This window comes from Schistocerca gregaria, chromosome 11 (assembly GCF_023897955.1).
Source record: "Schistocerca gregaria isolate iqSchGreg1 chromosome 11, iqSchGreg1.2, whole genome shotgun sequence".
NCBI lineage: Eukaryota > Metazoa > Arthropoda > Insecta > Orthoptera > Acrididae > Schistocerca > Schistocerca gregaria.
In genome coordinates this window covers 148,979,993-148,996,591 of record NC_064930.1, presented here as the reverse complement: position 1 = coordinate 148,996,591, position 16,599 = coordinate 148,979,993, and the positions used below count along the sequence as shown (strand labels likewise).

At 44.0% G+C, this 16,599-nt stretch overlaps 1 protein-coding gene across 4 annotated transcripts in view; it reads left to right on the top strand.

Moving 5' to 3' along the window:
* Positions 1–16,282, top strand: part of LOC126295476 (tyrosine-protein phosphatase non-receptor type 11-like) — a 308,013-nt gene extending 291,731 nt beyond the window's left edge. For all 4 annotated transcript variants that reach the window (XM_049988023.1, XM_049988022.1, XM_049988024.1 and 1 more), the window contains 2 exons: positions 4,821–5,143; positions 11,834–16,282. In XM_049988023.1, coding sequence (XP_049843980.1) covers positions 4,821–5,143; positions 11,834–11,990 — 480 coding nt within the window. In that variant the 3' untranslated portion in view covers positions 11,991–16,282. The remainder of the gene's footprint in view (positions 1–4,820; positions 5,144–11,833) is intronic.
* The last annotated feature ends 317 nt before the right edge of the window (positions 16,283–16,599 follow it).

The window sequence follows — 16,599 nt, the reverse complement described above, 5'->3', positions numbered from 1 at the left end:
ATTCGTTTGTCACGAAGGCCTAGGCTGTAGGGAAGAAAGTAGATACGCATTTTGGACCTTCGGTTCCCCATCTCAGTGTAATTGGTTCTCGAGGCACTGTCGTCTGTTCCAGTTTGACCCGAAAGTTTTGAGACACCCCGAATATCTCGAGCAAAAGCAATGAGAGGCAACACAGTTATCTTACTCCTCTTTCAGTGTCTTTCCATTCTGACAGTTATCACATTTTGGCTTTATATGTTCTGAATTGCTTTTATGATGTGTGAAGAGTTTTCTTTGTCTCAGGTTTTCTCCTGTCAAATGTATTGGAACCTTTCTTAAAATCAATAAATACCGGATATGTTTCCAGATTGAACTCTTTGTTCCCCCCACCCCACCATCCCCCTCCCATCTCGTGTGCAAAGTAGCGACATGCGCATGATCTGTCTTTCTGGAATCTGTTACGTTGTGTCCCGAGAGAGGTTCGTAAAATGTTTGTAATTTTGCTTTTACAATCACTCTCGGTCGGTTACGATTCCTCTCTGTGCACAACGGTATCACCGTTGTCGCGCCGCACGTGCCGTTCGCGGCTGTCGCCTCTCCTCGCTTCCCATTTTGCCCGCCCCTCTTTCTGTTCGGCCGGTCTCCTTCTGTCGCCTCGCAGACACATTCGTTCTGTTCCTCTGCATGTCCTCTCCTCCGTCACTCTCGTGGGGTCCATTCCTGAATCCTCTCTAGCCACCTGTCTCGTCCGTCCATCCTTTCGAAGCGGCCGATTCACCGCAGCTATTTTGTTTCTATTGGAGCAGACATTGTCTTCCTGATTTCAACAGTCACACTTCTTGTGTTGTTGTCCACACGACTTCCTCCCCAAAAGTCCCTCTTCCTCTCCCCCTCCCTCCCTCCCCATCCTCTCTGCTCCCCTCCCTCCCCATCCCCTCGCCTCCCACCCCATCCCCTCCCCTCCCCTCCCTCCCTCCCTCCCTCCCTCCCTCCCTCCTCCGCCTCTTATTCGACTCCTGTCCCACATCTCTGCACTGTGTGTAGCAATACTTTCGAGAGCACGTTTATAGATGATTGATTTCTGTTCCAGAGGCAAGAGTCAAGCTGCCTTATTGCCATCTTTTGGCACTTATCGTGGTGCTGCACGACCTGTTTTGTGGAACAGTGTCGTAGGCTTTATGTTTATTCTAACTTACCTCTTATTTTTGCAACACAGAAATAATTTAATTACTAATGTTTATCAAACCTTGCAAAGCTCTGCTGCGATCTGGTTAGTGTTCCATTTATTCTCATATCTTGACGAGAAATAAAATGTAGAGATTGCAGTTTCCACGAATTTAAGTTCAGATTATTAAAATGCTCTTTTAATTAATTTTTGTTAGTTGTCCATTTTTACTCATTTACCATTTTGTCCAAAGGGACAATGTTCCCGCTCACAAAATTGTTTCCAGTTATTCTCTATGCACCGTAATAAATGAATTGTCACTGGCTACTCATTTCTCTGTTCCACATTTATAAATAATCTCCTCTGCTAATCACATCAAAACAACACGAGGTCCGTAACACCACAAATTCCAGAAACATGTTTGACACAGTGATACAACTGTTGCCAACATTTTTAATCCAAAATGTTACCGTACAAAGTTATTTGAGTAGCTTCAAAAAGAATTAATTATAATGAAGTGTAAAATGTGGACAGTAACTCAGCATTAATATCATTTGAGAGTAAACACCAATTGTACATGTATTTTGTAGCAATAGGTACCTGAATGTGATGCAAATATTAAACAAGTGTGTGTTAAGTTTGCTCAGTTTGCCTTGCCTAATCCATTATATTGCATTCCTCGACAGACAATGAGAGTACAGCATTTACCATTTCACGAAAATATCCACAAAGACCGAGTGAGTCACGACCGCATGATCACTCCAGGGTCGGCGTCACATTATTATGCCCGCAGGAGCCCCGACCCGTGGCCGACTTTTTGTGAGCGGAACGTATCGTAACTTCCTCTGATTTGCCTAGGAATTTTAATGGTGCTTTCTCATGTAAACATTCAGAAAAAATGAAACTTGAATTTTTGATACAGGGCGTAAAGCCAGTGTAACGCCAACTACGCGGGCAGCACGAGGGCTATTGGCACACGAAGAAATTTAAAGTTTCACACGCAACTTTCAACACACAATTTAGAGATCCTCAGCTTTTTAACGGAGTCATAAGGTGACAAATTGATCTGTCACAATTTATTTTTCGTGGCCACCAGACTCCGACGTAACCACGACTACGAACCAACCTCGACTGAAATGCACGATGGAGGGGTAACGACTGCACGGTCCACCCCCCACCTCGAGATTAGCCGGTTTTTCGGTGATTACTCGCAGAATTACACTAGTTGTAAATCGGTTACTGTCTGTTTTGTTACGTAGAAACAGTTGTACACGAGTTCTTATATAGCAGTTTATTTAACATTTGCATTCGTAATCTGTAGCGAGATGACATTCGGGAAAATGGTAAGCTTTTTGGATTAACAAATGTAATCTTCAATAGTAGGAAGAATACGTGAAATTCTCTTCACCAGTTACACGTGTGTGAGCTATTAATAAAATTCGTTCATTCCCAAGTCAATCCTAGGAACTTTTACTGTCACTTATCACCTCTTCCTGTCACGGCAACGTTTCTTCGACGTGAAAAATAGCAGGTTCCATCGCGGTCGGGAGTCCGCATTAATCTGTAGCTCCCCGTAGTACACTGACGCTCGTAAAAATTACAACGATGAGGAGGAGACGTACGTTTACAGTGAAGTGTACTCCACATAAAGTAGCGTGACAGTACACAAATGGTTAGAATTACAGAATTGTACAACCACTTTGACTGACAGAATTCAGTGCAGAGAGGGTGGAGTGCCACACCTCGGCCTACTCATTCTCAAGACCTCAATCCCCCTCGACTTATGGTGTGGTGCGGTTTGCTACGAATAGACGCCACGTCGAACCTCTCTCGTAAACACTCGTTCGTCGCAGAAAGTACGAATTTCCACACCCCTGCTTACTGGACTTACTTTTCTCGTTCCAGTGAGTGTCTGATGCTTTTTATCATCACCCCATATATCGTGAACGTACGTCCTAGAACGTTCGAGGACTGGTAGTAAATTGTATTAACATTTAGATAGCTTTTGTTACTGAAATTGTTTGACAGTTTTAATTTACGTGTCGTTCTCTCAGATTATATATTTAAGTGAAGATTCGTGGGCCTGACTGTTCGTAACAGGAGTTACAGATTTCGAAAACGTGAAAAATTGAAACTTTCTGTTAATTTATAAAACTGATTTCATTGTCAATAGTAAAGTTAATGAAACTATAAATAGAGACGAGATATTTTGTTTTCATATAACACTAAAAATTAAAAGTTATTGTATCTGATGTAGACTTCTTTTCAGATCTTACACTTCTACAGTTGTGACTATTAATTTTCAGGGTATCACACCGATGCCTGGTAATATATCAAAATACAAATAGAAAAAACTTGTCTTTGACGGTTGGAAATCTGTACAAACACAGACAGGTACGAACTGTATAATTTATGCAGGAAAATCAGCTTAAAACTGGCTAAAATTTAGACGGCATCAAATATTTGAGTAATCGAGCAAAGCTTCCGTTAGCACTATATTCGCTGTACACTGTTCTACACGGCTTCAGATTGTGAAATGTTCCGGAACATTACTTCCGGACAGTGCAATTTTCACAAACAGTAAAGTGTAATCGCCTGGGTAGGTTAGTTGAGATGTGGGACGGAGGCAAAGGGACGAGCAAGTCGAGAAGTGATTCTTATCCGCGTTGCAACTCCCCGGGCTGCCCTGGGACGGGCTCCGTGAACCCGGGTCAGTTAGGGACCTTGGTCGGCTCTAGTGGGGCCGCACCTAGAAAACAGAGCTGTGCCCGGTGTCCGCAAAGTCGTCGCATCGAGGACAGCTTTATTACATGTGTAATACAAAACTGTATTACTTTGTCAACAAGTTTGAATACAATTTCAGTTACTGATTTGGAAACAAATGTTGAGTGGTTTTGAGCGATTAAATGTTAAGTATTAATATTTGGAAGTACAACTGTTCGTAAACATTGAAAAATAATTAGTGAAAATAGAGATGGGAGTTAGTCAATTACAAATTTGTTTTTTCAGATTGATAATTTTACATGTAGATTCATTCTAAAATTTAAAAATTTTGCTAGTGTTTTATGTCATTCCTCACAGTTATGTACATACGAATTTTTAAATAAAATTTTTGTTATTCCCGAAAGTTTATTAGGAAGATGTCGAAATGCCGATTGTCTTCCATTTGTGTGCAGCTATTGACGTAATGTAAAATTTTATAAGAATTGACTTTAGCAGAGAGTAAATACAGATAATAAGAAAACTTTCAACTGTGTTAGAACTTGGTAAAACGAAACACCTTTTGTTAGTAAATATGTGTTAAGTATGAAAAATACAAATGGTATCTTATTATTCACTAACGGGGCACCGCGTTTCACAGTCGTAAGCAGTACGGGCAGTTACTTCGGAGTACCTTTTTGCTACCTTCGTAGCTATTCCTAGTCTGCAATTTCCAATCCGCAAGTAGAACGAGCAGTTGTACGTCCATCCCGGAGAGCTCTCTTCAGCTGAAGACCGGACGAGGTGGTGGTGGGGTGAGGACCTGCACCTGTCTCCCCGCACCACTCCCAAAGAAAAAAAGAAGGGAAAAAACCTCAAGGATTAGAACTCTTTTGATTTATTTCTGGGATTACGTTCACCACTACTTTGAAGATTTTAAGTACGTACTTGTGTGTCCTTTCCCCCGCGGTTGCAGAAGAGCCTCCAGCTGGGCCGCGAGTACACCAACATCCGCTACTCGAGCGACGAGCTGCCGTCGCCGTCGCCCTCACTGCCGCTGCCGCCGCCGCCCCCGCTGCCGCCGCACCCCTCCGCCCCCGCCGCCCTCGCCGCCCCCGGCTCGCTGCCCCTCGCCGGGCTGACGGCCGCCCCTCCGCAGCGCCAGGGCGCCACGTCGCTGCCCGCCAGCCCCTGCGTCGGCATCGGCGTCGGCGTCGGCCTCGGCTCGGGGGCGGCGCCTCCCGTCGTACGGCCGGTGCGGACGCCCGCAAGGGCCGTGTCCGACGCCCACCTGCCCAGGTAGTGCACGCAGGCGGAAAACGGACTTTTTTATCAGTCGACGGTCTCCCGTGCTGACCTTTTCACCTCGCGAGGGGTACGTGACTGGTGCCGTAACCTGGTAGCCCAGAAACTTTGCTCGGCTCCGACTGTTTCTGACAAAATGACGGTTGAACTTTTCGGCGTAACTCGACTGCCTTTTAGCGTGCGATCGTCTCAGCCGATACTGTGGCTCGGGGGCTATTGCTGTGGCCTCTTAGTTTTGTGCCTCTTGTCCGAAACCCAATTATTGTTTTTGTCTATTTTTTAACTATGTACCCACGTCCTTTGAAGGTTACTACCAGATATTTGTTACTAAATGAAACAACAAGTTTACTGTTACCAATCACCGTTCTATTTATTTCCATGACACGTTTCGAAGGTTTAAACCTCCATGATTGGGTGGATTTACAGTAGTTAGTATTACATTTGTGTGTGTGTGTGTGTGTGTGTGTGTGTGTGTGTGTGTGTGTGTGTGTGTGTTGTGTTGGAGGATTTTATGGCACTGCCTAGTGGAGAAACAATACACTATTTCAAAATATGGTTTAGGATTACTTCTGACAAAAAATTAAACTGATATCTAATGGCGAACATTAAATAAGTAAACCAGAGTACCTCCAGGCATCACAGGTTCCTTTTGCTATCGTAACACGTCACGTGTACTGCCACATTTGTAAACAAATATGGCATCTGGAATCAGCTGGGTGCAAGGTTCGTATAGCAGAAGAGAAGGCATAATCCCAAAGTGCAAAGAATGTACATCGGAGCAACATTATTACCAAATAATTGTTTAAAGCATTTGGAGGTGTTTGTTTTGAGGTGTCGAATGTATGTTTGTGTACTTCAGGTGGTATATAAATCCAGTTTTGACAAGTTAAAACAGCTAAACATTTGTACTCGTTTACTTCATACTTGTTGATAACAATTAGGTGAAATGTTACAGACTTGAATTACAGTGATTCTATTGGCTACAACAGTAAAATCATACACAGATGACACTCTTTAAGATTAATAAACAGATGTGAGGGGCTGGAGGCAGAAGGAGGGCAAGGCGTCTTAAGTATATTAGCTGCCTAAAGGTTGGGGTAGTACATTGGTTAATGCTATAAAATATTCAGATAGATATACATTTGTACCAGTAGTTGATGTACATACAGTTTTAAGCTGACAAGGGGTAATGTTTACCATTAGATATCAGTTTAATTTTTTGTCAAAAGTAATCCTAAACCATATTCTGAAATAGTGTCTTGTTTCTCCACTAGGCAGTGCCACAAGTTCCTCCAAACATCGTAACACAACACAAACACAAACACAAACACAAACACACACACGTAATACTAACTAATGCAAATCCTCCCGATGATGGAGATTTAATCCTTCGAAATGTGGAAATAAATGAAATGGTGACTGGTAACAGTAAACTTGTTGTTTCATTTAATGTCAGTAACAGTCACGGTAAAGCCTAATCTAAAAATGTTCGCACTTACAGATATTTGTTACCGAGTTTTGCGATTTGAAGGCATTCCAATTGGACATACTATTAGTAGACAAATAAGGACAGACATATTTCAATATACACTAGAAAATATTACTACACTAATCATATACGGAAATGGGTAGATAAATGAAAAATAACAATAGCAACAATAGGGTTTTGAATATGGGGTGAAAATGTGAGAGCCCACAATGTTAGCTACTGTGCCACCACTTTGGCTAAGATTACTGCATGCTAAAAACGTATGTCAAAAACTTCAGTGTCGCTTTTTAGAAGTGGTACAGTATCCACGGATAAGCCGAGATGTGTGTTTTCTTACTTAGTCCTCTACCACTGAGCAGAGTTTCTGGGAAATCGGGTTACGGCAGTCGTCGTGTTCTCCTTATCGGACTAGCACTCGCAGTGTACGTCGTCAGTTTTTTGCTCGATGTATTCCAGTCTCTGTCTTACCCTACAGTTTTCACCGTCTACAACTCCCTCTGGTACCACGGACAGGTTATTCCCCGCCCTCTTTCAACACGTGACCTGTTCTCCCGGCCCTTTTTCTCGACCGTCACTTTCTTCGAGCTGTCTTTCACCTCTCGTTGGAGTCCACCCGATATTCAGTGTCTCTCTATAGCACCACATCTCAGATGCTTCGATTTTCTCCTTTCTCGGTTGTCCCACAGTCCGTAACACACTTACGTATAATTCTGTGCGCTTCAGACATAAATTTTCAGAAATTTCTTCAACATATTAAAGCCGACGACACGTATTCTGTGCTCGGTAAACTGTCAATTCCATACGGTACGCCCCGTAATGCTTCCTCGCCGAAGGTAGCAAAGCAAACTGTATTGTCTGTATCCTTTCACCCTGAAATTTATTCTATTCTTTAACCTCTGTCGTATTTCTGTCGTCCCTTCCTCTGCGTGCAGTTTGAACGGTGGTGGGGAAAAACCGGTTCTCTGCCCGACACCAGTGTTAACGTGAGCCCTTACCAGTCTTCCTTTCGTATACTTCATTCTCGGAGCAATTACCTATCTGTCCCTAAAGGTTAGATCTATTTTTCTGGAGATTTCGAACGTCTTCCACCATTTTCTAGGGTGAAAGAACGTACGGACAGCCCTCGACCTCTTCAAAGTCCCACTCGCACTATTGAGCGTGGCAGTGGGGCTGCCTCTCTGGTGCCTTTTACCTTTCTCAAAGCCAAACTGACTGTCAGTTTTATTTTGTGTTTTTCTACACATTATTTTTGTCGGCAACTCGGACGTGTGAGCTGTTAAGCTGATTGTCGGATTATTCTCACGTGCAGTCCGTAGTGTCGTCGTCAGTTTTCTGATTTGCCGTCGGGTCCGTTAAGTCTCCATTTGTAGCTGTCCGTCAATTCCTTTTTAATGCTGCCCTGTGGCACGTCGTTCGGAAACTGAAACCTGTTTGTCTTCTCGTCCTCCGCCTGCCCTTCCCTTCCCTTCCCTTCACGTATCCCTCTGAGACAGAGTTTACTGTTCCCTTCTCCTTTCGTAGCATGTACTGTATCCACTTCCTTGTCCTTACTTTTTACGGTACCCACATGGGCACCTTACAGACAAACCTTCTCTGTGCTGTCCATACTTACAGTATTTGCAGGTCACAGCTCGGGCATCAATATCCCAAAGTAGCACAGTGTGTGGTGGTGGTTTTTTCTTTCTTTCTTTCTTTCTTTCTTTCTTTTGTTTAAAGAAATAAAAAGAGGGTCCAGTGTCATAAGATTGTTGAAGTGCTGTTAACTAAAAAACATTTACATCATTTTACAAGATTCAGCAGTAGCTGAGTGGGTAGCATATAAGCATTCTTAATGCAAAGAGTTTGGGGTAGATCCTCCCTAATACTAACTTTTTTAAAATAAATCTAAATTCGATACAGAATGTTCAAAAACAGTGTCATATTACTACAGTAGAGAGTATTGGTTGCATCTAGAAAGAAATCTCTTGTAATTATATGTCGAGGAAGCGACACTTGTCGAGATACGCGCTGTTTTATTTAGGGTGACTAATGTTTAGTACAGTATTTTGTCGTGTAGGTAGGATTCACGAGGGACGGCATAATAAATTATCACAATATGCCCACCTGGGCAGATGCAAATCCTCGAACAATCGGGAAGACGAGGCTTCGGGATTGTTCCGGTATCGGCGTGCGGGCAGGAATTGTCGGTGACTTCTAGGGCCGAACACCTCACCGAACACTTGCTGCGAATCGGCCATTTCTACACGAGTTACCTGTGCCGTCAGAGAACGTTACTCGCGTAGAGAGACGGCGACTGCCGGAAGGTAGAGGTGAGGTGCCGAGGGAAAGGAAGCGGAGGGGGGAGTCTAGAGTCACGCTCTCGTAGCTCGATCGTTAGTGCACTCGCCAGGCAAAGTCCGACATCCCGGGTTGGAATCCCCGTCCGGCACACAGTTCTGACCTGCCACACAGTTTCGTATTGGCACCCACTGTACTGCAGAGTGAGAAGTTCATTTAAAAAATGTGACGACTCCGGCTTACGCACGACGGGGCACCGCACCGATTTCTACAGATTGTGCGACATCACCTCACCGCGACATTTAGCAGGTGACGGGTCGGTCGAGGAGATCTGACAGTGTGTCCTCCCCCTACCACCAAACGTGAGTCCACCGGATTTTTGGCTATTCGGATATTTAAAGGAATCGGCGTACGCCGAAGCCACTGTCAGTGTGCAGATGTCGCGGGAGCTGTGACCGGCAGTTACAACGCGGCCCGAACGGAGGCACGTACATTTGAAAGAGAGAGGTATTGACTGTGAACGAGAGCCGGAAGGCATGTTGGGGTGCGTGGCGAGCACGTGTGGCACTGCCTGCTGTGTGACGTACGGGCGGGAGTTAGGGGGTCGGGGCCGTGGGCCGTACCTCGGCAGGTGTTCGCTTTTGGGCACGTCGGTACAGGAAATCTACTTCTAGTTTTCCCCAATGCCACCATCTGTAGGGGGATGTGAGAGGCTTTTCTTGAAATTCCCCCTATCTTTTTCCACGTAGAAAAGTTAATCAATGAGTAGTGAATTATAATTTTTAATAAAGAAATAATCTGTGTATTTTTAATTATCTATCACGTGAAAACAAATTGAGATCTGATAGACACATTTGAATTGCTTTATTATTAAATGAAATATTAATGCATAGCAGTAATACTCTGTGTGTCTAGAAATGAAAAGAAAAACTGGAAATTTCATTTTCTGTTTGCCATTTTGCAGTTTCTTACCAAATATTACTTTATTCTGAATACTCACATTTTCGTACAATTAGTAAAGAAAAATTAAAAGATGTATTTTTACTAAAAACTGTGGTTCAGTATTTCTTAATTAACATTTTCATTTGATAATAAACATAGAATTTAAATAAAACAGTACGAGATTTGGACTGGAAGCTACGCGGTTTACGTAACACAGGTGCCGTGCACTCGTCTGCCGGTGACTTTTGTTAAATAGTTGATATTTTATGGGGTTACTTGGAAGTTATTTGTGCATCATTAGAAAAAGTTGCTGTCAGACACCGAGCTCCAAATTCTCTAAAGTGCAAAAACAGTCTGAAAAGCGGTCACGTGACTCGGCTTATCTGTATTTCTGGAGAAATGGTGGTCAAAGTTTTTGAAGTATTTTCGAGGTACTTCATCTGCTTTTTACACTGTGATGTTCTCAGAGGAAATGGCGGTGCAATAGTTGGCTTTGCAGCTTTGTAATTTTGTGCCCTGTGTTACGAACCCGATTAATGCTTCTGTTTATTTCATCTTTTATTGTTTTTCTTTATCTACCCGTGCCTGTGGAAGGTTAGTACACAAATGTTTCTTATCAAATTATGAGATATGAGGGTGTTATGTTGTTGTAAATTTATGAGGGTGTTATGTTGTTGTAAATTTACTACTGGATTTCACAATAAGTGTCACACATTTATTGTAGATATTGTTTGTGTGTGTGTGTGTGTGTGTGTGTGTGTGTGTGTGTGTGTGTGTGTGTGTGTGATATAGTGAAGGGTTAAAATTTTTTAAATCCTTATATTCTGATCCTTCACTCTCATATCAATTCTTTTATTAATTCTATTAAAAACAAAGATTCCAAGACTTACCAAGCGGGAAAGCCCCGGCAGACAGGCACAATGAACAAAACACACAAACACACACACAGAATTACTAGCTTTCGCAACCGATGGTTGCTTCTTCAGGAAGGAGAGGGAAAGACGAAAGGATGTGGGTTTTAAGGGAGAGGGTAATAATTTTATTAATTCTGATATTTTATTCACGTGCGTATTCTTCTGGACGGTTTGTTGCATTCCCTCGGATGATGCCGATTGTAGAAACATTCGAAACACAGGTGTTATGAGCACCACGAATGCAGCGTGAAGGCAGTTTGCGACAGTGACATTTTTTTTGTACGAATCTCACTCAGGAAAGAAACTTCATTAACACTGATGAAGATTTTGCGTGTTGGCAATAATTTCGCAGCAATCACTTTTCCAAAAACTGGCCCTTGCAATTGACTACGAATCAAGATACACTAAAAGAATTTCACTAATAACAGTTTGAAATCATTTCCTCCTCCTCCTTGTTCTTCTTCTTCTTCTTTTTCTTCTTCTTCTTCTTCTTATCATCCCATTCGTCTAAGGTACAACTAGTAGATGGATAAGGACAAAGTTATATCAATATACAATGGAAAACATTTGTCTAGTAGTCTTCTACACACTCGAGTATATAAATGAAAAACAGAAATAAAAGTAATGGTCAGGTTTGGAACACAGCGCGACCCACCCGACACTCCGAATACTACTGGGTGAAGACCAGTCGACAAGTGTTTACACGCTTTGAGCGAAAATCGTAGTGCATTGACAGTGGCTAGCTTCAGGCTTTTAGATCTGCGTGATAACATATGTAAAAGGACGACTGATTGCTGCACTCCATAATTTACGAGTACTTTGACTTTTATAACTACAGCTCAGTTTCTGTGCAACTTGTAAATATCCTTCCACTCCCTGTGTTTTATTTGTGCAACTTCCAAAATATCGTAGAGTGTAATCAAATGGATTTTGTCAAAAGCTTTATCTAAATCTATAAAAGCTACAGACGGAGATGCGCCTTTCCGCAGTCCGTCTCCAAGGATATAAGCTGTCGAGCCGCACCGAAATACCGTCCCTTACTCACTCGCTCGTCCGTCACAGGCCGCCCGACGACTTCCCGCGCCAGATCTACGAGAACATCGCGGTCAAGGACCGCAAGCTGTCGGCGGCGTCGCTGGGGCCGTCCTCGACCCACCACATCGGGCCGCCGCCGCCGAGCTTCGCCCCCCCGCCCCCGCCGCCTCCGCGCAAGACGTGACACCGGCAGCAGAAGCAGCAGCACGAGGGGCGCCACGCCGCGCCGCCCCCGCGGATCGCCGTCCCGGCGGGCGATCTCGCGGCCCCGACGCCGCCCCCACTGTCCCCGTCCGAGGACTGGAGGCTCTGAGGAAGCGACGCGTCCGCGACGTCCTCCGACGCCTCTGTGTACAGACTCCGCACTGGACACTCTGACGGGGTGCTCCCCACGTGCAGTGCGAACGTTCTAGTGAGTGCAGTTTGCGACAGAGGTCCGGACCTGATGACGTACGTTAAGTATCAACCGGGATATGAGACTGAAGTGTAAATTTTTTTTTTTTACAAGTGGCTGTCGTCACCATTTTGTGGCAATACTTATTCTTACTCACCAGTGGGAGAACACACACACACACACACACACACACACACGAGTGTGGTACGTCTTGTATATGAACTCCTTACTTGTAGCACTCGACCACAAAAATTATCGAATGTGTGGTGACAGTGCAGAATATTAACAGGTCGAGGTTCAATGTGGCACTTCCCGCTTGTGGCGAGCAGTTTGTCTGACCGCCGAGTACGCTTCCGGGCTCCGTCGAAACTCTCGTGTCTGAGCAGTTGGCAGTTACCGTTTCACGTTATAGCTCCTTCTCGGACCTCTATCCCAGCTGATCCGGTTTTAGTTTCATTGCATTACATCCGTTGTGCACAAGCTGTTGCCCACTTTGCAGCAGCGAGTGTCATCTTCTGGCCGTACACGAGGAACTGAACCGTTGTGAAACCTACTCCTGTCTGTGGCTCTCGTGTAAAATTTGAATGTGGAAATTTGTACTTTTGAAATGCATTATTTGCGCCCCATCTCCCCCAACCCTCCCCCCCTTTCTCCTCCCTCTCGAGTGAGGAAGATTTTATACGTATGAATGCTGTAATTGATGTGCATATGAAACTTTAATAATTGGCCGTACAAGCCTAGTACGAGAGATACCATTGAAAAGAAATGACCTGTGTTTATCAGGTTTCAGCATGTTTAAGTTTCCAGAATAATTTGCCCTCAATTTGTGAGACATTTTTCTTAACTGACAACATTTTTTTTTAAACCTGAATGTTTATACCTCAGTCAATTTTCATCTAATTTCCACCTGTATGAAACCTCTAATTACAATGAATAACTGACACCCGAGCTCCATTCTCGTAAGAACCGGCTGCTCGATTTGACAGTCGTCAGCAAATGGCCATTTTGATGTCGTCATCATTGTAGTGGGACTTCGCCCCTATATTGTATACTGTGAGCCTCCCATATTTTTTTACCTGTGCGGACAACATCCGTTGCTTACATTAGTGTATCACTCATGAAAACGCAATGCTATGTGGTAGTGCACCTCGTTCATCAGTTTTAGTGCCCTGCGCTAACATAATGCAAACTGCTGTAAAGCTTCTGTAGGAATTTAATAAAGAATTCTCCTCGGAGCTGGACGTATTTCCTCGGATACGGACTGAATTGCAAAGTGTCTGTTTTCTTTTCACTTGTGACAGATGGTCTCTCACTTTGCACTTAGATGCAAATATTAGTATGTTTGAATCAATTTTCTCAGTTTTCAATCACTGACAGTGTTTTTTTCCATAAACTTCACTGACTTATAATTGAATTTTGACTGCTTTCACAAATTTGGACTGTTTTCGTGCCTCTTCTGCCCAGAAATGAATGAATGAATGAATAAATGGCTTCAGACACTATGAGACTTTCAGTTAACTGAGACATTTTAAATAAGCACAGACAAATGCTTCTGTTACAGCGTTTGTGGCCAGCTGAAGTGTCTACATTTGAAAATGTTACATACTTAAAATATACACCTCATACAGAGGCCCTTTCATACTTTTGAGTGCAGTATGTGATTTTTTAATTATATACCTGTACTGGAAATGTGTTGACTGAAACCTACTTCACAGACCACCAAAATGACTGCGACAGGCTTCTCAATAGAGTGGTAAATTCTCTGCACACTACACAGAATTAAACGTTTCACACAGATGTCGAGAAGGAAATCGTTCTGCACGTTGCATTTTAAGTCACTACCAATTTTTGGCAACACTCGAGGCAGAAGTTTCCACTGCGAGTACTTACACTCGGCCTCCCGAGTACCGAGGAGAATACGCTGTCCTCCGCTTCCTCGTTCTGCCCACACCTCACGACTGAAGGTATCTGGATCAGTTCGAGTGAGACGTAGTGTACAAAGAGAGGGAGTGTGTGGGGATTGGTGAGAACAGAGGCACACTTCAGATCTCACAGCTCCCCCTCTCCCCCCCCCCCCCCCCCCTCCTCTCTCTCTCTCTCTCTCTCCCGCGTGTTCTCCTCCGTCTTCTAAAACTGCCTCTACCGTACGCGACATGAACGGAACGGGTTTGCCAAGAGAGGTCAAACTGCAGGGAGAAAAAGTGTTTCGAGGTCAGGTGTGTCAGCCTTCTCACATGTCGGGTGCCGAGCAGTTTCGAGAGGCCTAATATTGTCAAACTGGACAGTGGAAGTGGAATTTTTTCTTTTTTTTGGGAAAAGGATGGCTGTGACATTTTGCTGTGGACAAACAGGTTAGCGAGAGACAAAGATGCTATTTATTGTGAACGCACAGGGACAACAGAGAACCGTTCGTGCCTCGGGAGAGATTATGTCTGATTGTCACGGTGTTATGTTGTAACTTTTTGTTTATTGTTTATTTGTGTTATGTGCCACAGGGACGAGAGGTCGTACCCGATCTGTTTTGTTCGCCACAGGTGAGTAGAATGAGAGAAAAGAGAAGCGGTTGCATACCTCTCTCTGTTTGTGCAGATATTCTCTGTATTTTCCTAGCACGTTCTGTGTGTGAGGCACAAGAGAGGAAGATGTTAAGAAATCCTTTTTGGGCAGATTCCCACACCACAGTGTGGCATTTCGGCAGTGTCGCAGCGGCCTTCCCCGATCGGTCTCCCTCTCCCGTATCCACCCCTCTACTTTGTAGGGTACCTTACGGACTGCCCCTCTCAGATTTTCTTCAAACTTGTACAACTTTGGACATCAGCTCACTAAAGCTGTACGGCACAATTCTGAAAAACACTTCAGATACACGACTTCGAAGTTTTCCGAGTCACCTAAGTGGAAAACATTTCGCCTTCCCTGATGGAATTGCCTGTAGCTCTGCATGTAGTATTCTAGTTTCCCAATCACGAGGTCGTCAGTTTGATCGCCACATGAGTCAAAACTTTTTATTTTTGTTTGACTTTGATATTTATTAAGGTGTATATTGGAATGTAAAAGATCTTTCATAAAAGTGTGAGTGTGATCCTCACTTTTGTGAGTGATTTGTAAAAGTCCTTTAATAGTGTAATACGCTCATAATAAATGTAGCTGTCAATTAATAATTATTGACGTAGATCCTATTTTGTGGATCAAATTACTGGTAATGCATTAAAATTTTGTACGAGAATCGGAAACGTAAAATAGAAATTATAATACTTTCTGATTTCTAGACATTATAGACAAACAAGAACAATATTCAAAACCAAAATATGTTATTAAAAACATTTATTTTAGTACTCCTTTTTTCAAACAACTAGTAAATAAAAATATGTCACTTTCATTGAAACATTACGGTTACCTCATTATATGTTAATTAACATATCAGTTCGGTAATAAATGCAATCGGGAGAAGAGTAACAAAAAAAAATCTTCGCACAGCAGGAACAAACTGGCTATCTCATGATCGTAACATTAGGACAACTGCCACACACCCGGCTATGGGCAATGCCTCAGAGTTTGTCAAAATTTTTGTACTTTGCAACACTCGGAATAATCAATTTGAAACCTCAGCAGCTCCTAGTATTTTGGAAAATTCCGCCGTTCCGCTTTAGGAACTCGCGCCTGTGCAGTGACTTTTTAAGAGTACGAAGAAAATAGTCCGTAAGGGCCCCTCGCCAGAGGGTCGAATATTTTCCAGTCTCCGCTTCCCTTACAGCCTTTGCCCTCTACAGATCCCCCCGGTACTGCGCGCGTTATTTCCCGACGTCCGACACACGTCCCGTCCCCGTTTTCCACAAGTTTCCTCCTCGAGAGCCTCAACATTTCTGACAGTGTCGGTCGATTCAATTTACGGCCCTCTCTTCCCGAGCCACTCGGACCTCACCTGTGGCGGCAGTGCGGAGTCGGGTGCGACCCCCTCTCTCCTGTCGCGCGGCGCCTGCCTGCGACACGTGCCCGACGTCGTCACGGCACTGCTCGAGCGGTGCGTGTACTGTCAGTCGGCTGCGCTTTTTTTGTGCTTAATAAATAAAGCTGTGGAAACTAAAGGAAGCTGCGTATTCAGTTTGCACATACCACCCGTCCCCCATCCCTGCCGTTACCACGACAGGTTGACACGGCACTGCAGATCGTGGAGCAGCGAGTCTACTGCGAGTGGCACGAGGCGAGCCGGCACCGGGTGAGCGACGCCAAACGTGCGGTCACACCGAAACTGCTGCTTGGCATTACCTGAAGCAACAGTACCGAGGTAACTACCATTTGATTTTCAATTTCCAAAGGCAAATTCTCTCTCTCTCTCTCTCTCTCTCTCTCTCTCTCTCTCTCTCTCCCTCCCCCTCCCTCCCTCCCTCCCTCCCCCCCCCCT